The sequence below is a fragment of the Amphiprion ocellaris genome, chromosome 10 (assembly GCF_022539595.1).
Source record: "Amphiprion ocellaris isolate individual 3 ecotype Okinawa chromosome 10, ASM2253959v1, whole genome shotgun sequence".
Classification (NCBI taxonomy): Eukaryota; Metazoa; Chordata; class Actinopteri; family Pomacentridae; genus Amphiprion; species Amphiprion ocellaris.
In genome coordinates this window covers 23,641,836-23,669,789 of record NC_072775.1, presented here as the reverse complement: position 1 = coordinate 23,669,789, position 27,954 = coordinate 23,641,836, and the positions used below count along the sequence as shown (strand labels likewise).

General features: G+C 40.2%; 2 protein-coding genes across 7 annotated transcripts in view; one reads left to right on the top strand and one right to left on the bottom strand.

Annotated features, from left to right (window-relative positions):
* The window catches only part of LOC111562878 (tissue factor-like), an 11,700-nt gene extending 8,938 nt beyond the window's left edge, over window positions 1–2,762 (top strand). The window contains exon 7 of the mRNA XM_035944178.2: window positions 430–2,762. Within this exon, the coding sequence (XP_035800071.1) occupies window positions 430–575 (146 nt within the window). The 3' untranslated portion in view covers window positions 576–2,762. The remainder of the gene's footprint in view (window positions 1–429) is intronic.
* On the bottom strand, window positions 1,980–27,954 carry LOC111562877 (uncharacterized). 6 transcript variants are annotated; one of them, XM_035944173.2, is made up of 11 exons: window positions 27,716–27,954; window positions 18,707–18,791; window positions 15,211–15,372; window positions 13,943–14,140; window positions 12,490–12,648; window positions 11,067–11,141; window positions 10,684–10,840; window positions 9,759–9,803; window positions 9,150–9,617; window positions 7,208–8,721; window positions 1,980–6,382 (listed from the first exon to the last, which is right to left on the bottom strand). In XM_035944173.2, exons 1-11 carry the CDS (start codon window positions 27,775–27,777, stop codon window positions 6,335–6,337), a joined length of 2,973 nt encoding a protein of 990 aa, XP_035800066.2. In that variant the 5' UTR covers window positions 27,778–27,954; the 3' UTR covers window positions 1,980–6,334. The 6 variants fall into 6 exon arrangements, with proteins under 6 accessions (XP_035800066.2, XP_035800067.2, XP_023117423.2 ...); XM_035944174.2 differs by having other exon boundaries at window positions 18,749–18,791; XM_023261655.3 differs by having other exon boundaries at window positions 18,734–18,791; window positions 27,716–27,953.

Here is a 27,954-nt window from a genome sequence, read left to right as displayed (position 1 = left end):
GGAACTGCTTCCTTAAATAGCATTGATGGGTCTGTGCTGCCCTCTGCTGGACAAAACCGACATGCACTATACTTTGTTTTGTGGTTTCATTTTAATGCAATATGGCAAATTAAATGAAAGATTACTCATTCAGCTATTAAAGACACAAAGGACAAATTTTGAAACAGTAAAGCAGACACAAGAATGAAAACACATATACCATATAATACACATAACAATGTGTATTAATTATTAAAATGAATCCATTGTTTAGCTTGTTTTGAGTTAGACACGGTTGATATTTCATATAGGAAGAACAGGTGGTGCTAACAGTATGGCAACCTGCACATCAAAATGTTGTTCTGTACAGCCACTACTGGTTAAAAACTGTTGTGTGCGTGTAAAGTGATGAATGATTCAGCTAACTCTCTTACTGTGACTCTCCCGCAGATTTGAGACTTGAAACGTGGGTTGGTGTAGCCTTCATCCTGCTTACAGTCCTCATCATCACCATCACAGTGACTGTCCTCTGCTGCAGATGCCGCCAACAAAGAAACAGAACATTTCAGACATCTCAGTCATCAGTGCCTGTTTAGTGTTTAGTGTGTATGTGTGTGTTTTGTTTTGTTTTTTGTAAACACAGGGGGCTGGTCTCTCTTCAGTTTTCTGTCTTCTCTCTGATTCTGAGAAAACATCAGTCTTTAAAATTTTAAATTTTTTTTTTCCACCTGTGAATTTCTAGCACTTGTTCCATGTGTTTGTGTTTGAAGGACCTATTGTTACCTGTGGGTTGCACGGCGGTTCAGTGGTTAGCACTTTTGCCTTGTGGCTAGAAGATCCCTGGTTTGTGTCCCAACCTTCCTGGGATCTTTCTGCATGGAGTTTGCATGTTCTCCCTGTGCATGCGTGGCTTTTTTCGGGGTTCTCCAGCTTCCTCCCACAGTCCAAAAACATGCTGAGGTTAATTGGTAACTCTAAATTGTCCATACATGTAAATGTGAGTGTGATTGTTTGTCTCTATGTGTAGCTCTGTGATAGACTGGTGACATGTCCAGGGTGTCCCCTGTCTTCACCCTAAGTCAGCTGGGATAGACTCCAACCCCCCGCAACCCTAATGAGGGTTAAGCAGTGCATAGACAATGGATGGATGGAAATCTTACCTCATCTTCTTTGTTCTCAGTGTATCAGTCCAGCTGCCTTCACATCGTTTTCTTTTTCACACTTATCCCTCTGTCAACTCACTTTTTCTTTAAAGTCCTGCCGCAACAATAGCAAACTCACAAGAGTAACTTCTGTTGATCAAAAGGATTGGAAAGCAATAGTAAATGTCCTGCACTTATTAAGCTCTATTCTACCATAGTGGTACTGAAAGCACTTAACAATGTGTTTCTCATTCACCAATTAACAACAGAGGAACGAGCAACTTTGGGCTCAGTGTCTGGACGCTTTGACATATCAGGGGGATTGAACCACCAACCTCATGATCAGTGGACAACCTGGTCAACCACCTGAGCCACAGTCACCCAACAAAAACCAAACATCAGAGATAGCAGATTCATGCTATGATTGAACATATAGTTTTCAGTAAATATTCAGAAAGTTCAGCAATTTAGAGAGGCAGTCAGCCATGACATAAATCTGCTCTGTATCTAATTGAGTCACTTCTAGTGACAAATGCACAGAGATTTTTCACCCTTGTTGTTCACGTTTAGAGATCCACAAATTCCAGTCTTGACTCTCTCAGTGTTACGTTGCAGCAGACTGTTTTCAGTGAAAAAACTTTCTCCAGAAAGTTCCTCAAATGGAGGACTTAGGTACAACATTTCGTTCAATGTTACTACTGCTAGAATTTAACAGCTATAGTCAGACTTTTCTGCTGCCTCCAACAAATGTTTGAACTTTGAGATTTAGTTGACAGTCTGTTGATTTGATTGTTGTTATCAACAATGTCCTGTTTTGTACAGACAGCGGGGACAACAGAAGACAAAGCAAACATAACGTATTATAGATTACTTTTATTCTTTAGTTTTTCATCACAGAACATCACATTTAGACAGCAACATGTACACCACACATAGTTTTATCATCATCACAAAAAGCCATGGCCAAAAGTTATTCTGAATATGGTTTCCTTCAACCATGGCTTTAAAGTGCATACATCTGTATCATAGAAAACACACACTGCAAAAAATGAAAAGCTCCAGAAGCAAGTTCATCTCTGACTCTCTGAACAATATTACTGCTCTGATAACTGCTTTCAGTAATATTCATATCCTGTCCAGACATTATAAGCAGCCTGTAAATCAATAAATACAAAAATAAATAAATACAAAAATAAATGAGTCAGAAACAACAAATAGTTCAACTGCATTCTGTGTAAATAATAAAATTGCTTGCTAACTTTTTCATTTTTACAGTGCACGGAATGAGATGTTTATTGTGCTACATGTGCCTATGTACAGTGATGCATTTTCAGCAGTTCTTTTAATATGTAAAACAACTGTTACCTTTACACGAATCAGTTTTAGCTCTGGACTGAAAATGGGAATAAAACATGTTGACATTTGTAAGACAGTCTTAAAATCTAACTTCATTCACTTTCAAGTGGTTCAAAATGGGAACAGAAACTGCAAAAATATGTTTCAAGAGGACGGAAAAACTTTTACGATCTTCTGCCTCTAATAGGGTTAATTAGGTGTTCAGCATGAGTATTCTACACAATGACAATATTGTAACATGCCCTCCTGTTTCAATAAATTCCTCTACATGAGTTTTTAAACTTCCAGGACATAAGATTCTATTCTTATTGACCCCACACAACAAATTCCATATCCCCATGGACACCAGTGGGTAAGTCAGCCAGGCAGTACGTTAGCATTTCTCTATGTGCTTCTAACAAACTCTAAGCTGTCATGTTCCACTACAGCTTTACTTTACTGGTTTTGCAAACAGGAAATCTGACTTTGACCTTTGACGTTAAACACAAATCTAAGGAAAATAAGGCATAATAGTGATATGCATACTTCATGTTCAGCTAAAATAATTTAATATGGAGGTAGGTGATGGTGACACATACTGAAAGACAATATCCTGCAAAGTGTGTATTATCAGAGATTCCACTGTACAGTCGCTATCTCATGGAACATCTTTGGTTGTGTGAGTGAGGTTTTTGTGAGGAGATGGACCCCTTTGTTGCAAACTGAATTTTTGCATGATGTTTGAATTGTTCTGTTTGATATTTCATGGTTCCATGTATGAGATTTGGGACATTTAAATAGCATTAATATAGTAGCAATGTTCAGCATGTGTCTAGTTGGGGAAAGATGCTGGCCTGTTTGTATAATTTCTTTTTTATTAACAACAATTGTCTTGAGCAATGCTAAGCCCAGCAGACAGCAACAGTGCCCCAGCAAAATTATGAAGTGGAATAGTTTAGATGGAACATTTGTATGCAAGGAGGCGTGCACTGTCATTAAAATAGGTTATTCCCTCACAGAACCCTGTAGGCCTGCCTTCCTGCACAATCCCATCTTACAAAACCTGCCATTTTTAGCAAGTAGGTTGTTCATTTGTAGATTTTTTGTTTCCTTTAGTGAAGGAGAAAAACAAAACGGTAACTCAGGAGATAGTAGAAAGAGAGGAAAAAGCCACATGACATGCACTGAAGAAAAGCTGGTCTTCTACCCAACACCTACTTTTCTGGTTGTAAATAAAACTGATGCAAAGATGCTGGTGCTCTGGTGGCATCCATGATTTTGAAAGCTGTAGATTGAACTTTTATTGTCTTGGTTATACAATGTACACAGGAATTAGTCTTTTGACCTGCCTGTTTGCTTTCACTAGGTTTGCAATGTTGTAATTATGGTAAAGCAGTAATGAGGTAGACAGAACAAAAACTTAAGAATTTAAATGTTTGCTCAGCACCTGCACAGTCTGTTCCAGTGTTAAGGTAGACTGTCACCTGGGATATATATTCATCATACACACCACGTTTTCTCATACATCCACTTCTTTTTTCATTTTATATGGGTATACATCTATATGTACACTTCTCATTGCATTTGCTAACTGTCTGATGAATCCTGACAGCATTGCTACCTGACCAGTAGACAAAATGTATTGTCTACTGGTCAGGTATGCAAGACAGCATTTGTGTGTCTGTAACCTTAAATCAGCTATAATCAGTAACAACAACAAATTGTATTGTGAAAATAATACAACCGCACTCTGGTAGTAATGAACCTACAGAAAATGATCAGCTCAATCTGCAGCTCCATCTTATCTTGAAAGAGCTCAATGGTGAGTTTCAGCTCATTGTTCAGCCAGCTAGCTGCAACTTAACAGTTATAGTTCGCTTTTAGTGCTCATAGTGTCATATTTGACCACAGCAGACAACTATTTTCAGAGAAAAAGCCATTGTACTCTACCTGCTCAACAGGAACCAGATGACAGACAGAGACTAGTTGGTGAACACTGCCATGCATTTAGCACTAAACAGTCACATATTTCCCCCAGGAGCTGGTAGAGACCAAAAAGAGAGGGAAAAAAGGAGTGAATATGTTACACAACCACTCCAATGAATAATAACATTGCTCTGTTGCTTGTGGTCACAACATGTTTCCACTAACCCCCAAGTGAACAAAAAGTCAGTAATTGCAAGTTTGACAGCAGATGTTATACGCCATGCAGTACGATCTGAAACCAATCAGCAGCCCTACCTACTCCCCTCACACACAGTCATACATCAACAGTTTGGAATGAGCAGTGGCAGAGCAGTTACAATTAGTATAAAGCCCATTTCCATCTGTTCTCCCATGCTTCTGATGTCTTTGGTTAAATGAGGGTAAACATGTTGGAAACTATTTTCTTATCAGACATGGCCCAAAAATATTCTGAACGTTTGAAGCCAATTTGTGCTAGATGAACAATGCCCTCTGACCATCTTGTGCTGTAAAGGGTAAGTGCTGAACTAAATCCAAAGCAAACCTATCTGAGTCCCAGTTGCATACTTCATACCAACATACTGACAAAGGCAGACAGTAGTGCAAAGACTAAAGCGACTGCTCAGAATGCGCTCAAAATCCTTGAAAATTCTTGGCAGTAGTCTTTGGGGAAAGTAATCTTCATCTGTCAGTGTCAAATTGTTAAGAAAATCAATGTCTGGTTTGCTATCTACCAAAATAGTACACAACTAATATTAGTGCATAGTTTTCACCTAGCTGTATTAATATTATAGCATGGAAGTGGGACAATGATGTAGAAAAATGCATTGTAAAAGACATTTAAAGTTGAATGTATTCTTGGTGACAGTCCAGTTCTTTACTGCTACTGATTATAACATTTAAGTACTAAATTCAGCGGCTAAATGCTTCAGAGAGGAACTTAACACTCACCTAAAAGCTTGTTTTTCTGAACTCACCTTACATCACTGCTGCACAGGTGTACTCTAGTATACTGTCACATGCACCAAATTACACATCTGACCAAAGTATAGCTGTAGTCAGACATGAAACAGGCTTGAAACTTAAAGCCAGAGTTGGCAGTGAACCATTGTTTCTCAGGTTGCTGTTAAAAAGCTCTTGAAGGAGCACTTTAAAGTGATGATGAGTGAAAACACTGGGTGTGTTACTGTATTGATTGTATGGCTAAACACTCACTGTGAAACCTGACCAAACTCCCTCTACAGCTTGCATCCAACTTAGACCTAAACTACTAATTGACTAGATAATCTCAAAACCACAACAGCAGAGTACAGTATATAATTTATATACATTTCATCTATGTGATAAAGTCCACCTATACATGTTCCGACATTAATTTCAAATCAAAATTGGGGGTATTTTTTCGCTGCAGACAAGCCAGCTCTGTCAGAACCTTCATAAAATCATCACATCATAGATCACAATTAATAAAAACCTCATAGTTAATTAACTGGCATTAGCTGTGACAAAAAAAAAAAAATCTGGGAACAGTTTATTTTATGTTAGACAACCCTCGAAGAATGCTGTTCAATTTCAGATAGTTGCTTCCAATCCTGACTTCTATAAATCAATCTATATAGGCTGAAGCAACAAGCTAATCACATTTCCATAACATTAATTAATAAGTCTTTCAGAGCTAACTATTACCATGGTATCTGTTACTTTTTACAGTTATTTACTTCTCTTTCTCTTCTGACTTGATTAGACTACTTTATGAACATAACAGAACGATGTCTCTCTCCCTTCTATTTAATTGTCCGTCCTTTTTTTCATTGTCATTTGTCTCCACTTTATCATCCATCCTCTTGCTTTATTCCCCATTACGTTGACACCTGCTGACATGGTAACCCCCACGAGTCTTTGTTGGTGAAAGATCACTTCAGGTCGATGCCCTTAGTCTGGGACTGGGCCTTCTCCTTGGCCTGAAAAATGCAACAAAAACATGATGATAAATGTGTTTTGAAGACAATGAAAACACTCTGTCTTTACCTAGATCTAGCTAACACTTGTTTGGAGTTGTGGTAATTTTTAATCACCTTTTTAAATAGTCATATTACTCATGTTTGAACTGTTAGGTAGCTAAAGCAATCATGGCACTGTATGACAAAAATTGCCTCATTGTTCAAAGCATTGGTCTGTCAACAAACTGCTTGATCATAGGGTATCCAAAGGGAACTTCGGATTGTTGGGTTCTCTATTCTCTGTTTAAAATTCAGAAGGTCTTCACCTTACAATGTGAAGTGCTATGAGATGACATATGTTGCGAACTGACACTATACAAAATTGAACTGAACTGAATTTGTCTGTTGTCTGGCTAGCGACTCTGTAAGGCTACACATAGGAACAACAGTGCTTTGAGCTAAAGGCAATGATTAGAAAGTTAAAATACTAAGAATGCCAAAATGGTAGTGAGTATAATGTTTACCATGATCACTAACTACCTTTTTATTTACTCACAAACCAAATGCAATCCTAATCCATTTGGCAGTGTTTGAGAAAGTTTCAGTGTAGACCAACCTGGTGAATTGACTGACACTGCTAGCATGACTGAAAATATGTACCAGCATTCCAGACTACATTGAAAACTACAAGCTCAAGAGTACAAGTTCAATGCAACAAAAGCCTAGTTGCCTGAGACCGCAGCGACAGAAATGGTTATATGTGTAACTTCCATTGAAGGCTAATTGTATAAATTTAATTAAAGAAAAAGAATCACTGAACATCACCGGTTTGTAGTTTCAACTTACCCTGAGAGATGGCCGAGGTGGCCTAACTGGTCTGACTGGTTGTACTGGTTCTGCTGCTGGCTTTGCCTGCTTTCTGTCCATGGGCTCTAGGTCGTCAGCTACATCAGGACAACCAATGTATCCTCCAGCCCCAAACACTAAACCCAGATCCCCTTCTAACAAGTTCTGATGGTTCGGAGCAGTGGAAGAACTGAGGTCCAGGTTGGCAGACCTGTTGCTGATGGCCATGTCAGCAGTAATAGTGTTTGTGGTGTTGGCAGTGCAGACAGTGGTGTTGCAGAGTTCCAATCCTAGCAAGTCTTCTGATGCCACATCACTATCTGAGCTGTTATTGGTAGAAATGACATTGCGCTCTGGCTCCACAATGCATTGGTTGTTGTTAGCTTCTGGGGAAACTTCTTTACACAGCATGTTTAGCACCTCTTGGTTGTCATGGCTACCTAAGTCTAACAATTCCTGATTTTCATGGCTACGGAGATCCTGGAGTCCCTGTGTGTTTTGGCGATCTAAAACCAGCACTTCTTGATTTTCTTTGCTGCCAAAATCCAGCAGTTCTTGGTTGCCACGGCTATCTAAATCAAGCACTTCCTGATTTTCAGAATGGGAGAAGTCCAGCAGTTCCCGATTGCCATGGCTACAAGATTCGAGCACTTCTTGGTTGTCGTAGTCAGGAGGTTCAAGTAGTCCCTCATTGCTAATATTGGAATAGGGTTCTACCACCTCTTGGTTGTCATGACAACAGAGATCCAGCAGTTCCTGGTTTTCATGCATAACCAACTCCCTGTTGTCAAGGCTAGATGGTTCCAGCACTTCTTGGTTTCCATTGCTACACAAATCCAGAAATTCCTGGTTATTGTGGCTACAATGTTCAAGCACTTCTTGGTTTTCACATATGTGAGGATTCACTACTTCCTGGTTGCTATAGTTAGAGGGTTTTATTTGCTTATTGTTGTCATAGGTGCAAAGGTCCATTGCCTCCTGGTTATCATGAGCACATATATCCAATACCTCCTGGTTCTCTTCCTCAGGGCTGAGCTTAAAGCCATACGGGTCAGAGTCCCGTACCATCTCGGAGGAAGTGATATCAAACCCATAGGCATCGAAGTTGAGTTGGTCTGGTTGAGAAGAGGAAGGCTCTGGATCAAATGCTAGATCATTTTCAGCAGGTTCTGGGCTTAGCTCAGCTTCATCAGGGTCTAAGAGGGTGTGACTAGAATGCTCTGGACTGAGCTTGAACCCATATGGGTCAAAGGAAGACTGACTGGTTGGTTCATAGTTTAACTCAAAGCTGTTCTGCTGTGAGTCAGGCTGAACAGAACGGTTCAGGGAATCTAGCGAGTTTTGAGGAGTTGCAGGATTTTGGGGCTCCTGGTCAGTGTCGCCAGCCCATTCTGTTGCCTGAGAGGAAGTTATATCACAGAGCAGCGTTTCCTCTACGTTACGTTCCCAATCTGGTTCGAAAAGGACAGGCCCACCATGCTCGGTGACAGCCTCAGCCACACCAGAATGCAGACCTAGCAGGAAAAAAACAAAGAGTATGTCAAAGTATAAACTATCAGGGGCAAGAATTTCAGACTAATAAAGGAAAAAAAAACACTTCAATGCTACAATCTTTAAAGGTTTAGAGGTCCATAAAAAGAGTTAAAATAGCACTGCATACAGTTTATAATAGGAGATACTTAGAATACATTCAGATGTTCATCAATGGAGCTAATGGTAGTGTTCAAATCCAAAACAATACGTAACACAATGGAAACGCTTAGATTTAAATCATAAATTCAATTCACATCTCTGAGGTTTTGTGTAAAACTAAATTGTCTTTGCTTCAACAGCTAAACTACAAACCGTATTAAAGTATTTTTTCTGAAAGCATAAAAATTAAGTTGTAGAAGCAAGAAAACTACAACTTAGAAAATCTGTAAAATTCTGAGTAAAAAATTACCTTGTTCTAGTCCTCCTGTTGCCTCATTGGTTGCCTCCCCAGCTAGAGATCCCAGACTATGTTCTTCTATGTCAGAGGGCGGGGAGATGGCACCAAGATCCAGCTCATACCCATTGGGGTCTGATTCTACAGAATACTGGCCCTGGGACCTCCAGCCCTGGATCGGTTCAGGCCCCAGCTCTTCTGATGAGCTCTGAATGGGTTTAAATCCACGGGAATCATCTGCCACAGCAATGGCGTCTAAGTCCTCTCGGCTGTAGCTTATCTCTATGTCACTGTCTTCATCTGGGAATTCTGACTCAAAGCACTGAGTGCCTGTTGAGGCTTTGTTTTCAGCACAGGACAGACTAGTGTCTGCCTCATCGCCGACATTTCCCGTCCCGTCATCAGTGCCAACGTTCGGTTCTGGAAACAAAATGTCTGCTGCAAATGGGTCACTGCCTTTGAAAGGGTCTGAAGTAAATTCATCTGGAAAACAGAATATTAGACATTTTAAGAAAGCACAGTGTTGGAGTAAATTAACTACACAGCTAAAATCATGTCCAGCATAGACCCTTTTCTTCATGTCAAGTAAAATAAGGACTAGTTAATAAGTGTATTATTACTCACCAGTTGAATCCATTATAGGAAATAGGTGTTTAGTGAAGAGGTCATCTACAAACCAACAGAGACAGAAATCAGAAAATCTCAAATACTATATTTAACCACTGAGACGTGATCAGAAAATATGAAGCTATGACTGGTGTTCAACAAGAAACACATTGATGGTTTGCTAGAGAGTAAAATCAACTTGCGTCAGAAATACATATTGGTTAGTAGCCCTAAAATATCTTTGCTCTCAAGAAACCCAAAATGGTGGGAAGTAAAATGCACAAACAATTTTCTTCCAAAGACAAATATTTGTAACAGAAAAGGCAAGTCAAATGTCATGTTTGTGTAAGTATAGAGTAGCATCAGGTTACTTTGAGTGTCCATGGTTCCATAAGTAGAAGCTGAGTTCTTGTTACAATGGGTGCAAAATACTGAATAACCATGTAAAAACGATGTTTTTTTTACATACAGAGTAGAGTTACAACAAAAAATTATTTTAACTATCAATTAACATGTGGATTCTATTTTCAGTAATTCATTTGTTTGACCAAAAATTGCTAGAAAATACTGAATAAACAAAAAAGCCTTAAGTGACTTCTTGAAAATGCTTGTTTTGTCTAACTAAAACTCAAGGATTCCAATTTTACCATCATGTAAGATAAGAACAAACAGCAAACTGCCAGAATAGAAAAGCTGGAACCAGAGACTTTTAAAATAGTTGTCTCAAAATATACTCAAACAGCTAGTTAATTATATCACTAGTTGTATTTCTCCTCTAAGGGCTGTATCCTTATTTATCGTGTTTTGGACTGACAACAGAATGGATTTCTCTGATGTTTCTCGTATATTTAAATAGATTTAGGTAGCTGATGCAGCCAGGAGGCTTAGCTGTGGCTACCTCCCCTACATCTTACTTAGGCTCTGCTGTACATCAGATACATACGGTCACTCTGACAGTGGGCGAAGGGGTCAGCTTGGTAAAAGTCCAGTTGACTGAGACGCTTTGGGTTAATAATGGACTCTTCCTGCTCTCTGTCTTTGTTCTCTACATCGTTGAGCTCTCCTTCGTCTGGGTCATCCTCTATGTCAGATCTGTCCATCTGTGAACAGATGTGAAAATTCAATATTTTCATGCCAAACCAAGGAGAACAGTGAACAGTGCTGGTCCTACTAGTAGACAGCGTAACAATAATTTAAAAGTCTAGGAACTAAGTGACTACACAACTTCTCAAAATGATAAAAACCCTGATGATTTGAGTTATTATGCAGACTAAAACATTTCACATAAGTTGGGTAGTGCAGAATGAAAGGTGGTAACAAACCTACCTTCGGTGAGCTGGTCCCACTGTCGTCTTCCCTTGTACCAGCTAGATTATTGCAGAAGGGCGAGCCACTAATCGCCTGGTACAGTCACCCATGGAAGGAAGGGAAACAAAGACGTGCAGGTGTAAAAGAAAGGAAAATACAATTGGATTAATAGGAAGAAACAAAAGTTTATAGTAACAGCTATATCAGTCATGAAATGTGCAAATATGTACACCCACAAATGATTACTGCCAGGCTTGTTGAATCTAAACATGACTAAATACAACCTGTCTGGCATTGTGAAGGAGCTAAAGGATGGATGCCATGTTCTAAAGAGATTCAAGAACAAATGCAAAACAAAGTAGTTGACATTTATCAGTCTGGAGGGTTACAAAGCCTTTGCTAAGACTCTGGGACTCCAGAGAATCACAGTCAGAAACATTATCCACAAATGGAGAAAACATCAAACAGTCGGGAACCTTCGCAGGAGTGGCTGGGCTACTAACATTTCTCCAAGAGCGAGTCAGCATGTCATCCAGGAGATCACAAAAGAACCCAGATGAACATTAAAAGACTTGCAGGCCTAACTAGCCTCAGTTAAGGTCAGTGTACATGATTCCACAATAAGGAAGACAAAGGGCAAAAATGGCATCAATGGGAGAATTACAAGGTGTAAACTGCTACTGACCAAAAAGAAGATAAAAACTCATCTGGCATTTACAGAAAATGATCTAGATGAGCCCCAAGACTTTTGGAATAACATCTGACTGACGTAAAAGGTGGAACTTGAACTGAGTAAATGTACTTTGTAGCATCCCACCACTGGCTTACTTTCAAAATAAAAATCATACTATTAAAGTTAAATAACATTAGCCATATATACTACATTAGACTATTACTGTTCACTAGCTAATGTTAACATTACTGTTGACTAAAAGTACAGAACTAAGCCAATCCGATTTTATCTGGCCGTGATCCTCTCTCAGACACAGACCCAGCGACAAAGCATATCCATTTGCTCTAATAAAAATTCGGGTTCTGTCTTAAGCTGTGCCCCTGCCACAGTCAAGATGGCTAGGTGACAGGATGTGGCGCTTCATGACGCATGGGTCAAGGCAGGAATGGCTGATAATATGTATAGGATGTTCTCTGTAGACAATCCTGTCATTGTCTGATTTACCAACGCTTTCTATGGTATTTGGCTGTATACAATTCCCATGCCTTCTTAGACTGCGTCCTTCAAAAGATGCTACCCCTGAATTGAGACACTGAAATGTTATAAGTTCAGTGTAGTTGCATTCTAAGAGGTTTTACAGCCACTATGGAGATTGGTTATGGTTACAATGACTACGACTTCTTACTCACAACTGGATTGTTTTCAAACACACTTCAAAAATCTATTCATATTTGTTATGTAGTATTCGTTATTATTACTGTGATTTACCATTATCATGTCAGCATAGGCGGGCAGTGATTGGCTTCTTCCCCATGGCCTCATGGGAAGTGGATCATCTTCAGTGGTGTCTGCCGGGGATGTTGACTCCTCTAGTTGGCTCTCTGGAGTAACTGCCCCTCCTGACAGAGAGCACAGAGTGTTTTCCTCCTACAAGGAAAACATGAGTGAAGAGTAGCCAGTAAATGCAGGTAGTTTTAGACCTGAGTTGGAAGTTTCATGAACTTCAATCAAAGAATACACTTTTCTCTTTTGTCACACATCTTTTAAGTACAAGAATGAGATGCAATATACACTACCATTCAAAAGTTTGGGGTCACCAAGACAATTTCATGTTTTCCATGACAAATCACACTTTTATTCATGTGCTAACTTAACTGCACAAAGGTTTCTAATCATCAATTAGCCTTTCAACATCATTAGCTTACATAATGTAGCATTAGAACACAGGAGTGATGGTTGCTGGAACTGTTCCTCTGTACCCCTATGTAGATATTCCATTAAAAATCAGTCATTTTCAGCTACAATAGTCATTTACCACATTAACAATGTCTACACTGGATTTGGAATTAGTTAAAGGCTATCTTCATTGAAAAAATGCTTTTCTTTCAAAAATAAGGACATTTCTAAGTGACTCCAAACTTGTAAATGGTAGTGTAGTTCAAGATCATATTGAACCACATGATGGAAAAATCAGCATGGACAATATAAAATCTCATTTTTTGTCACATTTGTTAGTACTTCCAGCAGCATGTAACAAAAGTTTAAATAATTAATTAAACTATAGTTACCCGGGACAATTTTAGTGTAACAAAATCAAAGAGGTTTCATTTCACTGAAGTTCAATTATGTCTTTGATAAAAATGACAGCTTCCTATCTACATGTGCTGTAGATCAGATGCAGCACAGTCCACTGTCATACTGTTGTACTTATGTTGCACATCCTGATTAGTAATTACATTTAAGGGGCATGGACCATGCACCAATGCAAAATCCCCATAGGAGACAAAAAAAAAAGAACCACAGCAATCCCATGCTGTTAATGTGCGTAACTTCATCTTTTCTTATAGTAGGACTTGTAGGACTACACAGTGGCTTGGTGGTTAGCACTGTTGCCTTGCAGCTAGAAGATCCCCGGTTCACATCCCCACCCTCCTGCGATCTTTCTGCAGGGAGTTTGCATGTTCTCCCTGTGCATGTGTGGGTTTTCTCCAGGTTCTCCAGCTTCCTCTCACAGTCCAAAACTATGCTGAAGTTAATTGGCGAATGCGAGTGTGGTTTTTAGTCTCTATATATAGTCCTATCACAGGACTGATGCCCTGTCTAGGACATCTCCTGTCTTCAGCCTAAGTCAGTTGGGATAGACTTTAGCCCCCCCCACAACCCTACTGACGATTAAGCAGTGTAAATAGTAGATAATGGATGGATGGATGTCCCCTTGTACCTGCAGGATCTCTTCATAGGACTGTCTGATGGAGTCTTGCAGTGGAGTGTTCCTCTCTCCAGCCTCCTCCGCCTTCCTCTTGGCTTGTTTCACCTCCTCTCTGAGCTTCCTCAACCTCCACCTGGCTCTGGCAAGCTCTCTCTCATATTCCTCCACCTGGCTCTCCTTCTGCACCTCCTCCGCCTGCAGAGACAGAATCTGGCAAGAAAGGACAAAGTCGGTCCGCAGTTAAAACAAACTGTTAAAAAAAAAAAACCAAAGACACAAAACAAAACACCATGGCCTGTCAGTTTCAAATTGCACAAAAATGATGCTAAAATTGATTAACAAACAACCATCTGGTCATCAGAGGGTGCTAAAACTTTCCAATAAAACAAATAGAAAATCCCACTGTAAAACTCAGCTGCTGCCAAGCTGCTAATAAACATTTTTACTCTACTCTTCACTTTTAACTAATGAAGCCACTTTTTTTGTGCAGCTATGAGGATTTTTTGACTAACAGATTGAAATCTGTTCAGAATCTGATTCATACGAAAATAATGTGATACCATTAACGTGACTGTTTCTGGTTTATCTGAACAGCAAAAACTCATGGTTCACTGTCTTTATTCACAGACATGAAAAGGCAGAATGTGGAGGGACAAAATTAATATTAATTTAATCCTATTAAGTCCAAATGAAATTTAACTGTAGCTGCTGTTATTAGAGTTACATTTTTGACAGAAAAACAAATTATTTTTTCCACTGCACAGTTGTGAAGTGGTGGTGAAGGATTACCTGTACTACTTTTCTTTTACTTATATAGTACATACTGCAATTACTCTGCCAAGAAATGCAGCGGAGGTATCTGACAAACATCGTACATTTGTCCGTCTATCCGTCTGTCTGTCTGTTCGCAACATTACTCAAAAATAGACGGATTTTGATGAAATTTTCAGGGAAGGTCAGAAATGACACAAGGACCAAGTGATTAGGTTTTGGCAGTTTTACAGCTTATAGTCTGGAGCCACAATTTTCCGATCATTGATCACGTCACGGGGTCACTGTAACTACGACTACAAGTGAACACAGTGAATTACATGATTGCAATCCTACTACAAATCGACCGCTGCAGACTTATCGGTACTTATCCCTTAGAAGTGTTTCATGGAATGAGCAGCCTTGGTGGAGTACTGCACTCTGAGTACTTTTCTAGTTAATGAATGTGAGAAGCACAGGAACAGCACGAGAGAGACAGAATTATCTGTACAGTAGCAGTTCATCATTACCTGTTGACTTTCTTCATAGCAGAGCTGTCTGGTTGCCTTTATCTGCTGTGACAGCTTCTCTTTGTGTTGATCTAATTTAACCAGGGTCTCCTCCAGCTCCTTGCGGTCCGACTGCTGTTCCTGGAGTTCCAAGTTCTCAACTGCCACTGCATTTTCTAGCTCCTACACACACACACACACACACACACACACACACACACACACACACACACACACACACAGACACATGATTCAGGCTCCTGTAGAATAATGACGTGTGCATGTGGACACACACAGCCACACAGGTGCACTTGACAAATGTGAACTGAACAAAACCATAAAGACAGAAAAGAAACAGACATGAATCTGGCAGAAAATGCAAGTGTAACAGGTTGTATTTTACTCTACAAAAACAACTGAATACAACAAAGTAAGTTCAACACAGGGTCTCGGGAGCACATGGCATGGGGTGAACCACTGCCAGTGAGTAGCCCGAAACCTAACTTAGATTTCTAGGGGCTGGCTAATCTAACTAGTCCAGAGGCCACACAACACAAAATATACCATCAACCCATGAACTGAAAACTAAGCAAAACAGAAAACACGAACTGAAAAAAACTAACAAATATCATGCAATGGGTAAGAAGAACAATAATGTTGCCACGGAACTGACAGCAGAACAAACAGTAGTTAGAAGCAGGTCAAAGACTGAATGGTCAAATGTTCATGCAGGAGGTGCAAACTGGCATCAGGTGATCCAGCCTTTACTCCTGTGATGAGGACAATGAGCAGCAACACAGCCACACCCAGAGACAGTAAGACTGGCAGGGCTGGTGGCTGGAGCAGAGATATGTCTTATCACATTAACACGATTCAGGTCTGGCTCCACATATGATCAACAGTCACATCAAACAACATTTCAGGGAAGAAACAGTGCTTCTTTGATGTTTTACCCACAGCGTGATATAAACAGTGGCATCAGTTTAACTTGTGTCTGTCCAGTAAACACATAAAACCAGAAAGCAAATAACTGGAGGCAGGAGAGAGTCTGCTAAAATTAGTACATGAGCTTGTAAACAAGTCCTTTCCTGTCATACAGTATATTATGCTAACTAGTAAATTATTCACAAATTTTTATTGAATTTCAAATTGAAAGTATTCACTGCCTAACAGAAGAAAAATTGTAAATTAGTCCAGTTAACCTAAAAAACTAATTTCCATCTGCCATCTCCACCTGTCAGTGTTTAAATGGCAACTGCACTTAGAAAAAACTCATATATAATGTATAAGTCGTGATGCACAACATTTTGGTTATTTTGAAACAATACATTCCTTATCATTAGTAAAAAAGCATAACTTAACACTGAGCCCAGACTAGAAGAAGACGCGAAGGGGTTTGGGACAAAACTCCGCTGTAATATTACCCATCTTCCAATCTGTGTGCCAGGTAGCTCATGTTAACTAGCTGCAGCCCTACACTACCTTGTCCTCTGAGCAATGTAGAGCGAGCTTAAGGATTAGCATTCTTTTAACAGTGCTAGTTTTATTTAACAAGGCGTGAGTTGAATTGAGATTTAATCAGTCTGTAAAAGCTCAACAAAGCCAGTACAGAATGTGAAGTAGTATTGATGGTCTTTTTTGGGGTCATTATTGACCTCAGACTGGATATCGGTTGTACTCTTGGTATTATATTGTAGGCCACTGCAAGTGAACTGCGTTCATTTCTTAGTCATCAGTTCAGATGGTGCTGCTCTAGTGGCAGCTAGTTACAGCATCTAGATTGCAGTGAAACAAATCAAATGTCAACAATCTAGGCCTGAAACAAGCCAAGAGGAAGGCAGAGGAGGCTGGAGAGAGGAACACTCCACTGCAAGACTCCATCAGACAGTCCTATGAAGAGATCCTGCAGGTACAAGAGGACCACTGAAGGTTTGTGCTTTGTTCATCTGATAATCTAGACTTGCACCAAGGACACGTTTACTTGTAGCATAGCTTCATAAAGTCTGAGAATAGTGTAACTGCATAGAGTGGCCTCTCCAAGGGGATCCAATGGGGGTCCGAGCCACCTACTTCTGAACTGCATTCACTGAAACTGTGATTTTAAAATTTTGCAGAAAATTACTACTGGATCCCAGTCCAAGTGAGGGCAGCAATGAGATGATGCAACATCTACACTACTGTTCAAAAGATTGGGGTCAAAAGACACAGCTTGTACCTTTAGCTAAAGAAGGCATGCAGAGACCTCTCCAAAATCACAGAACACCTTTCATGTACCTAAAGGTTTGCGGTGTTCACTTTCCTTTACAATTTCCCATCAAATACAAACTAAAACACCCACTGAAATACAATGGTGCAAGTTAAAAGTGCAAATTTATGAAACTAAATTGTAATAAATACAATACAGGTTTTGAGAAAACATTAACAGGAGCTGAGTTTTATAAATACCTGCAGCATATGACCATTTCCAAAAAGAGAGATGTGCTCGTTTACCCACAGCAGCGGTAATTTCATTACTTCAAATCATAAATTATTCCAGACATAGAGACAGGATCTAATTGCAAATGACAATGTGTACATTTCTTCATATCAGACAGGTGAGCTGTTACAGACCCACAGCAGCTGTTAAATCAGCCCTGAGTACTGAGCTACAGCACAGGTGGATATTATTTCACTGTAAAAAATCTCATCTGTTTATTATAGCCTAAACATATTTCTGTCATATCAAGTCGTTTTATCAGGGAGATTTTTTTTGTTTCCCAACAGGATATTTGATGTAATGACATTATTGTGGAAAGGATGTAGAACATTACTTCTCCAGTCATTACAGTAACTACCAGAATATGGCAACGAATAGCCAAGCAACAATGAACTCCCCGCTTTCTACAACCCAAAGTACCTGTAGTTAGATTACCACCACATATGGACAGAATTTTCTGTGTTGAAATCATAAATAAACTTTGGATGTCTTGCCTATTTCTGAACTTCTTACTCTCAAATTCTATTCTATTCTGTAGGGCAGTCACCAAAATAACCACAACGTACCCATGTTAGTCTATGCATATCAAATAATTAAGAACATTAACAGTAAAATAAGAACCCAAGGTATGGATTCCTTAACTTTCATAATGACACAGCTTTTACAACACCTCTGTACCACACAGCATAATAGAGTTCATGAAATTCAGTAAAGGCTTTTTGTTTTAGGATGCCACCTTAAAATTTCCGGTGGTCCCATCTGGCCACTCTTACAAAAAAAATTCTGGAGGCACCACTGATAGCCTCATGACATCACATGAGAGCATCATGGGAAATGCAGTGCTGGAAGAATCCCTGGAAACACGACAAGTACACACATATAGATGCACATATATGCATGCCCTGTCCACATTATTGAACAAACTTAATAAAATGTGATGCCAACACAAAACATGTTCACACAGATGTATCAACACCCAACGCGCACACACACACACACACACACACACTCACAGGCAAACACAAAATCACACACACACACCAGAGCTAGGTGCTGTGGTCTTCTTACTCTGATCTCCGCTACCTTGGCGAGGACTCTCTCATCTGTTTCCACGACATCGTTGTCCCTGGGAGACGACCAGCAAAGAAGACAAGAATGTTTCAGGAGAGAAGAGAGAGAGCACTCATTCTTCCAGTCTGTCTTCCCACCATCATGCCCTCCCTCCCACGATATCTCTGTTTTTTCCTTCTGCACTGCTGTCTCCTCCATTGCTGCTCTCTAAAGCTGTCGCTACACTGCAGAGGAGGAGGAGCTGCCTGTGTGTGTGTGTGTGTGTGTGTGTGTGTGTGTGTGTGTGTGTGTGTGTGTGTGTGTGTGTGTTCATGTTGATCGGTGCATACAGGCAGAATGCACCAATGAATGGAGAGAGAAAGGGGGGATGAGTCAGACAGGAGAGAGTAATAACAGTAGAGCAGGCTTATCCATGCGGAGGCTAATTCCCGTTCTCTAGTCTCCTCCCTTCATATATTTCCTCTTCCTCCCTTTTTTCATCCTACCATCGTGCTGCTTCTCTAGTCCTCACATCTCTCATTCCCTCCTATATTCCCTCCCCCTTCTCCGTCACCACCACTGGCAACTGCAGTATGCATCAGTCCACACACACGCACTTAAAGCAGTGACTGAGCCATTCATTGAAAACCTCAGCAGCAGCAGCCTGGACAGGCAAGAGTAACTGATCAATCAATAACGCTTCAACAACACATTTCAAATATGTGAGAACATGACTTACCGTAGAACTCCTTTTTCTTCCCTGCTTCAATCACCCATGCCATTAATAAATGCATTATAAGGTGTAGGCCGTAGTTTCTATCTATGCATTGGTGGCTTATTTGACAGATACAGTATACAGAGATAAATTGAAGCCAGCTATTCAATTTAAGTATCGTATGTGATCTCTGATCTCTCTGCAGTCGCTGGTCTGACCGACCTCCAAAATGTTCATTGTTCTGTTTGTATTGTTAATCTATTCTCCATCTGCTGTCCTGCTATCCCCCTCCCTCCTCATCTCCACTCTCACCTCAACTGGCTGAGGCAGATGGTCGCCTTCCCTCAACCTGGTTCTGTCTGAGATTTTTTTTTTTCACAGGTTCAAAGGTTCTTTATTGTTATAAAAACAACGAGAAGCATAGCATCTCCAGCACTGCAATAAATAGTCTGTAATAAAATAAATAAAATTAATTCAAGAAACACAGAAATCTAAAATGCTAAAAATAAATACTTTTTACAAAGCACATTGCATAACGTGAGTCAGTCACAGTGAGTGGCAATGTGCTTGATCCTAGATCAAGCCTACATGTCTTGTGTCCATGGTGGGGGGTGGCAGGGGTGGGACGCTGTTACTGAGAACTCTTATGGATTGTGGAAAGAAGCTGTTGGCCATCTGGAAGTTCTTGCTTGGATGGACCTGAACCTTCTCCTTGATGGTAGCAGTTAATTTATTTTTTATATGACCGCTAACTCATAGGGAATCCAAAGGGAACATTGGATTGTTGGGTTCTCTAATTGGCATAACACTGAACTGAATTAACAACAGGGATGGTAGTGATTACACGTTAATCAATGAATTGCTTTTCACAATTTAAACAATTAAAAGTGTAATAACCTAATAAGGCAGAACAACATGCATGTCAGAGAATGTACTGAACATTAGCTATAGTGCTTGGTTACGCCACCATTAGCTGTAGTGCTTGGTTATGCCACCAGGTGGAGCCTGCTACAGTTTTGTACAGTAGTGGCCCAAGGAGGTTACTTGGACTACCAGCAGCTCCGTGTTGACAAGTGGTGAGCATTACAGGAGTTTAGCTACTTAAGTGCCACTATGATGAAGTCATCCGTGCTGCTTAATGTCTACCAGCCAGGGGTCTAATGTTATGGGTGAGCTGAAGCGCACTATGACAGAATCAATGATATTGAGTGGCTGATCATCTACACCTGGTCCAGCGCATGTCATAAGATGTAGACTATTGAAGAGGATTATGTTGTGTTCACTGTGTTTCCAAGTGACCACATCAGAACATGGAATGATTTCTACTGAGTTAATTTTGTGTTACTTAGTAGCTGACTATTGATTGACTTAAAACAAGTGTTGAAAATTTGTATCCATTTGCAGCCAGAGACAGACTGTGTGAAGTTTTGTTTTGTACCTGTAGAATGACTGCTACATGACTATCAATCTTCTATTTGAATCTCACATCATAAATGACCACACCATACCTAAATTGTGACACAATAACTTTTGTATATAATACCTTGAGCAAGTTGGGTGCAAATCTACTCTGTTAAATGCTGATTTATTTAGATTTATTGTTGCTCGCACAGATGTCCTTTGCTTTATTTTGAGTGCATCTACATATAACAGTAGTCCAACAGCACATTGCATCACTCGAGGAAAAAACTATGTCAATTAGGCTTTTTGTCAGCAATCCTTTCATGCAATTACTTTTTAATCAGGTTTAGCAGATCACTCGCCAGTATGGATCACCCACATGAAGGACCTTAAGTAAGAATTTATTTTAATCACACAATTCCTTTCTTCAGAATTATTTTGTGAAGGCATGGAAACCATGGAATACCATTATAATAATATGCTTGGCTTTCAAATGTTATTCAGTGATGCCAACACTGCCACAAGATAACTAAGACAAAAATGGATGCTTCTCAGTCCAGGATTAAACATTGATACATCTCATGTTACAGAATTTATTTTATAAAGTCACTGTGCATTTCTCTGAAACAGCTGAAGTGAGGTCGGCATATAGGCTTAAATTATCAATAACATGAAGCTGACACAGTACAAAAATTCCCGTAGCTCAATCAGTGACATAATCTTTGTACACATACAGTGGTATGGGAAAGTTTGGGCACCCCTGATAATTTTCAAGATTTTCCTTTATAAATCACTGGTTGTTTGGATCAGCAATTTCAGTTAAATATATCATATAGCAGACGAACACAGTGATATTTGAGAAGTGAAATGAAGTTTATAGGATTTACAGAAAGTGTGCAATAATTATTTAAACAAAAGTAGGCAGGTGCATAAATTTGGGCACCCCAACAGAAAAATTACATCAATATTTAGTAGATCCTCCTTTTGCAGAAATAACAGCCTCTAAACGCTTCCTATAGCTTCCAATGAGGGTCTGGATTCTGGTTGAAGGTATTTTTGACCATTGTTCTTTACAAAACATCTCCAGTTCAGTCAGGTTTGGTGGTTTCCGAGCATGGACAGCCCGCTTTAAATCACACCACAGATTTTCAATAATATTCAGATCTGGGGACTGAGATGGCCATTCCACAATGTTGTACTTGTTGCTCTGCATGAATGCCTTAGTAGAATTTGAGCAGTGTTTAGCGTCTTGTTGAAGTATCCAGTCCCGGCGCAACTTCAACTTTGTCACTGATTCTTGAACATTGTTCGCAAGAATCTGCTGATACTGACTGGAATCCATGCGACCTTCAACTTTAACAAGATTGCCAGTACCTGCACTGGCCACACAGCCCCACAGCATGATGGAACCACCACCAAATTTTACTGTGGGTAGCAAGTGTTTGTCTTGGAATGCTGTGTTCTTCATCCGCCATGCATAACGCCCCTTGTTATGTCCAAATAACTCAATTTTAGTTTCATCAGTCCACAGCACCTTATTCCAAAATGAAGCTGGCTTGTCCAAATGTGCTTTAGCATACCTGAAGCAACTCTGTTTGTGGCATGTGCACAGAAAAGGCTTCTTCCGCATTACTCTCCCATACAGCATCCCCTTGTGCAAAGTGCACTGAATAGTTGAATGATGCACAGTGACACCATCTGCAGCAAGATCATGTTGTAGGTCTTTGGAGCTGGTTTGTGGGTTGAGTTTGACTGTTCTCACCATCCTTCGCCTCTGCTTATCTGAGATTTTTCTTGGCTGCCACTCCGGGCCTTAACTAGAACTGTGCCTGTGGTCTTCCATTTCCTCACTATGTTCCTCACAGTGGAAACTGACAGCTGAAATCTCTGAGCTAGCTTTTTGGATCCTTCCCCTAAACCATGATGTTGAACAAGCTTTCCTTTCGGGTCATTTGACAGCTGTTTTGAGGCTCCCATGTTGCCACTCTTCAGAGAAGATGCAAAGAGGAGAACAACTTGCAATTGGCCACCTTAAATACCCTTTCTCATGATTGGCTTCACCTGTGTATGTAGGTCAAGGGTCAATGAGCTTACCAAACACATTTTGTGTTCCAATAATTAGTGCTAAAGGTATTCAAATCAATAAAACAACAAGGGTGCCCAAATTTATGCACCTGCCTACTTTTGTTTAAAAAATTATTGCACACTTTCTGTAAATCCTATAAACTTCATTTCACTTCTCAAATATCACTGTGTTCGTCTGCTATATGATATATTTAACTGAAATTGCTGATCCGAACAACCAGTGATTTATAAAGGAAAATCTTGAAAATTATCAGGGGTGCCCAAACTTTTACATACCACTGTACTTACCTCACCCACTGCAATGTTTATACATGTCTGGAAAGAGGAACTGCTTTTGTTTTGTACTGTTTAAATGGGCGAACTAGTTACTCCACCAAGGAAGTTATGTGGCGATCAGCATCGGTTTGTCCGTCTGTTAGCAACATTTCTCAAAAACGGATTCACTGATTTGGATGAAACTTTCAGGGAAAGTCAGAAATGACACAAGAACCAGTTGATTAGATTTTGACAGTGATGTGGCTTACAGTCTGGATCCACGGATTTGTTAAAGATTTCTGTATCATTGCGAGATAGTGGCACGGCATCACTGTAACTATGACAACAAGTGAACACTACGTCAGCTGCCCGCTGACGATCACACGATTGCGATCCTACTACAAATCCACCGCTGTGGACCATGAATTGTTTGAAGATTTCATCCGTAGAAATCGTACAACTACTGAGCAGCCTTGGCAGAGTGCTGCGCTCCCTGAGTCCTTTTCTTGTTACTGTTGTTATTGCAAGGCTATTTTAAAAAAAATGAAAACTAGCCTTCCAGGGTGAGACTTTAACTTGAAAAACAGGGCTCACAGTTTGACAAAGTGGTTCCATAAAGTGCATCAGTTCCAGTTCACTATCCATCACAGAAAGACAGGAATGCTGTTTTAAAAAGCATTTACACACTCACTTGAACACGTACATGCTGAAAGTCACGATCATTAGCGGCTGCAGGAGTCTCTGTCATGAGTACTCATTGAAAACAAAACTCACACAGTGTTCTTGGCTACACAAACATTCAGAGACCCCAAAACGAAAACCGAACAACAATCACACAACTACTTATTCAACAGTAGATTTGAGCATGAATATTCCCATCTACATTCATTGTGCTTGCTAACATGAAACTGCCCACAGTTCTAGCAACCACTCCAGGTTGCTAAAATACAGTATGTACCTATTGTAGTAAAAACTGAAACTGTAAATACTCACATATAGACACTAGAATATCTATTACCACCTACAGGAAAACAAGTGAAGTACATATAAGAGGACTATGGAGAATGAACTCAGTCAAACACTAACTGTCCGTCAAGGACACTGTAAGAAGTACAGGGACAATTTGATTGGTCACAGACATTTGACAGAGTTGTTTTGCAGAGATCCATATGCGAGAGTGCCAATCTCACAGCACTTCTGAGCGAGGAGACATTTCAAAACGAAGAACAGGACATTTGTACAGCAAGAAACCCAAGTGCAAACAAACAGGTTTGAGCAGCAGCAGAGCTCAATTGCATCTAATCAGGTGCTATTTGAGAGAGGGCAGGGCTTTGAGGGAAAGTATTGCAAAACCTGAAAGCAAAATGAAGAATAAGGCTCTGAAATTGAACAATCACACTCTTATTCAAAGGTAGGAGAGTAACTTCTTATTGTACTACAACAAATTACAAGGGAGGAAAGGAGGCTGTTGTAAGTTACATTAAACTATGTTCTGATGATTTGTACAGATAAAATTTGTTACCTCCTCACCTCTCCTGGACATTTAAGTTAAAGAGCTAATGAGCTGTGTTTTTTAAAGCCCTTGGTGTCTTACTAGTCAACCTGTGCCCCCCCCCCCCCCCCCCCCCCCCCCCCCCCCCCCCCCCAGATATATAGGTCACGTTCATTAACTAAAGCTGCAATGTTCAAAGGCTGAGGGCAGCAGCAGCCAGTTGGCTGTGCAGCTGCTCATGAGCATCACAGAGAACACAAAGCACACATTTTGCATGCCTTTAGTTGACGAAGACACACACAAATACCTCAAAGTATAAACATGAGCTGAAGTTTAGTTTTCCTGCTTCCAGCTATTTGTAGGTGTCTTTATTCTGAGATTTTTAAATACCTGCAGCATCAGTCAGCAGCAGGATGAATACGTCTCCAATCCAAGACAGGTGCACACATTTACAACTCAGCACAATACAACAATTGGTAACTTCATTCATTACTAATAATTATAACTAGACGTTTTCCCTGACAGTAGCATCGGTCGTGACCTAATGGTGAATCTCACTGTGTTCTTCTCTACACTTCAGGCAGGTGAGCTGTCAGACACAGTCACAGTTTAGCAGCTAAAGCTAAATCATCTGTTACACAGTTTCGGATTGGGGTCAGCTCAGTTAGCTCAGTATTATTTTTCTACAAAAGTTTGATCTATTTACTAAAGCCTCAATATTTCTTAAATCAATGCTTTCTGGGAAGCACATTTTCCAGTCTACATAGGGATGGGTACCATGCACTGGTATTAATTGGTACCGTTGGGTCGGTAATTTAGCACCGTTAAAATCTTTGACAAACGGGGCTGTTATTGATGTTTATGAAATAAACTGTACAACGTTACTTCAAACTGATGTAAATCGCAAGCATCCCCTAATGGTGAGCGTCTGGCGTCAGGTGATCACGTATGACATTGCATTGTTGTGCTGCTGCTGACGGCTCTCTGCAGCAGCCGAATGATGCACAGGGCAAAGGGATCTAAAGTTTGGGCTCACTTTTCTAGATTTATCAACAGTGCAGCTACATGTAATTTGTGTCTAAAGGTAGTAATACCAGCAACCTCATGAAACACGTAAAAGCGCAACTCTCTGAGGGCCTTTCTGTATCCAGAAAAGCCCTCAGAGAGCGCAGTACTCCGCCAAGGCTACTCAGTTGTATGATTTCCGATGGATGAAATCTTTAAAAGTTTCATGGTCCGCAGCGGTGGATTTGTAGTAAGATCACAATCATGTGATCGTCAGCAGGTTGTTGATTTAGTGTTCACTTGTTGTCATAGTTACAGTGACGCCGTGCCGCTATCTCGCAATGATACAGAAATCTTTAACAAATCCGTGGATCCAGACTATAAGCTGCATCACTGCCAAAATCTAATCACTTGGTCCTTGTGTCATTTCTGACCTTCCCTGAAAATTTCATCCAAATCTGTTAATCTGTGTTTGAGAAAAACTGTAATAAAAAACAGTGCAGTATGTTTGATACCTTAAGTAAAGCAGCTACTGCTAGCAAATCAGTGGAGCCTCCGAGCCCCACTGGCTCTGATGGAGATGTTACGGGGAGTAACTAAACTAAAAGGTCAGTTAACACCAACAGCTACTTTTACACAAATAAGTTTATGCAATTAGTTATTTGCAATGTCACAGTTGCTGTCATAGATTTAAGCACTTCTGTAATGTGACATTATGTTAATTTAATAATCCCACAGACAATGCCAGTCAAGCAGCAGCCTTTGCTTTGTCAGTTGATGGAAATCAGACATTCACCACCAACCCATTTACCATCTCCAAACAAGGGAGAATGACACAGCAAAAAGCAGCATAATGTCAGGGCTGTTACCAAGTTTATCGTGAAAGACTTAGAACCATTCACTACAGTGGAGTCAAAATGGTTTAGGTATGCTAGATAACTGTGTACAGGTATTCTAAGTAAATTAGGAAATTAAAGCTGCCCTTACAGCGATATTAATGTCCCTGAAAAAGCCATCATGCTCATTTTCACAACTGAACCATTTAAATAGACCCATTATACACTTAATACACACATTATACACTACAGTGGTGAAGTCTGAGGAGCTCAGCAGGGATCTGAAAAAGCAAATAACTGACTTGAACAACTCAGAAAAGTCACTTGGAGCCATGTCAAAGCAACTACAGATCCCAAAATCATCTGTGCAAAGAATTGCTTGTAATCATAAAGTGCACGGCACTGTTGTGCTACTGCCACGATTAGGAAGAAAACATTTTTGATCCATCAGATTTGATCATATTTCCAGAGGACCTTTACTAAATCTATGAAAGAACAAAAATGCAATGTTTTTTTCTTTGTATCAAAGGTGCACGGGTTTTAATCATCCCATCACAGAAAATTCAGAGTAATGGGAGGAGAGGAAAACTCAAGACTGCCATGATTTACATGGTCATTACAAATGTGTGTAACCTTTGTTTGTGACTGGTAATTGAATCTGTATTTGTCTGCACATAGATAATTGGTGACATTAACTGTAAAATTTAATTCAGATTCAATTTGGTCATTAGGGGGGTGGAACAAGAGAAAAATTGCATTTTAGGGGGAACTCCAGACTCATTTGGTATTTTAAAAAATATTTTCAAACACTTTTCTCCCAGTTTTTTTTTTTTTTTTTTTAAGATTTGGTCTGAGGACAAGTGAATTTACACAACTGCATGTTGTAGTATTTTCTACATGGATTATTTGAAATTTGATGGGTGGGACGTAAAATGTCCCCCAATTCTCTAATGATCCATGCATATCTCTATTTAAATGCTTGAGCCACTATAGACAGCACACATCTAACACATCCAATGTTAATGAACGTTTACTGGAACTAGACAGGCCCGTAACTGTCCTCACCCACACTATTTATAGTGTGAGCCTCAATCCTATTCACGCAGTCCTCACTGTACACCCTCTTTTTCAAAGTTGAAACTGCATTGATACGAAGAAACAACGCGACTGAGAGCAGCGAGTGATGATCAGAGGCAGAGCTTGAGTGTTACCCTTCATCCTTCGGGGCTCTGTCCCGCGGTGCCCTCAGGCAGTCCACAATAAAGCGCATCATTACTGCAGTGCTCCCGCTCTCATCCTCCGCCTGCTACCGACGCCCCCCGTGCAGCAGCGGTGCCGCCAAATGGAAACGGATTAACGATATCAAACCCTCAGCAGCCACCGGCACACCGGAGACCATAACCACGGTGACGGAGCTCCTGGTGAGCTGAGACAAGAGCGCAGCCAGAGC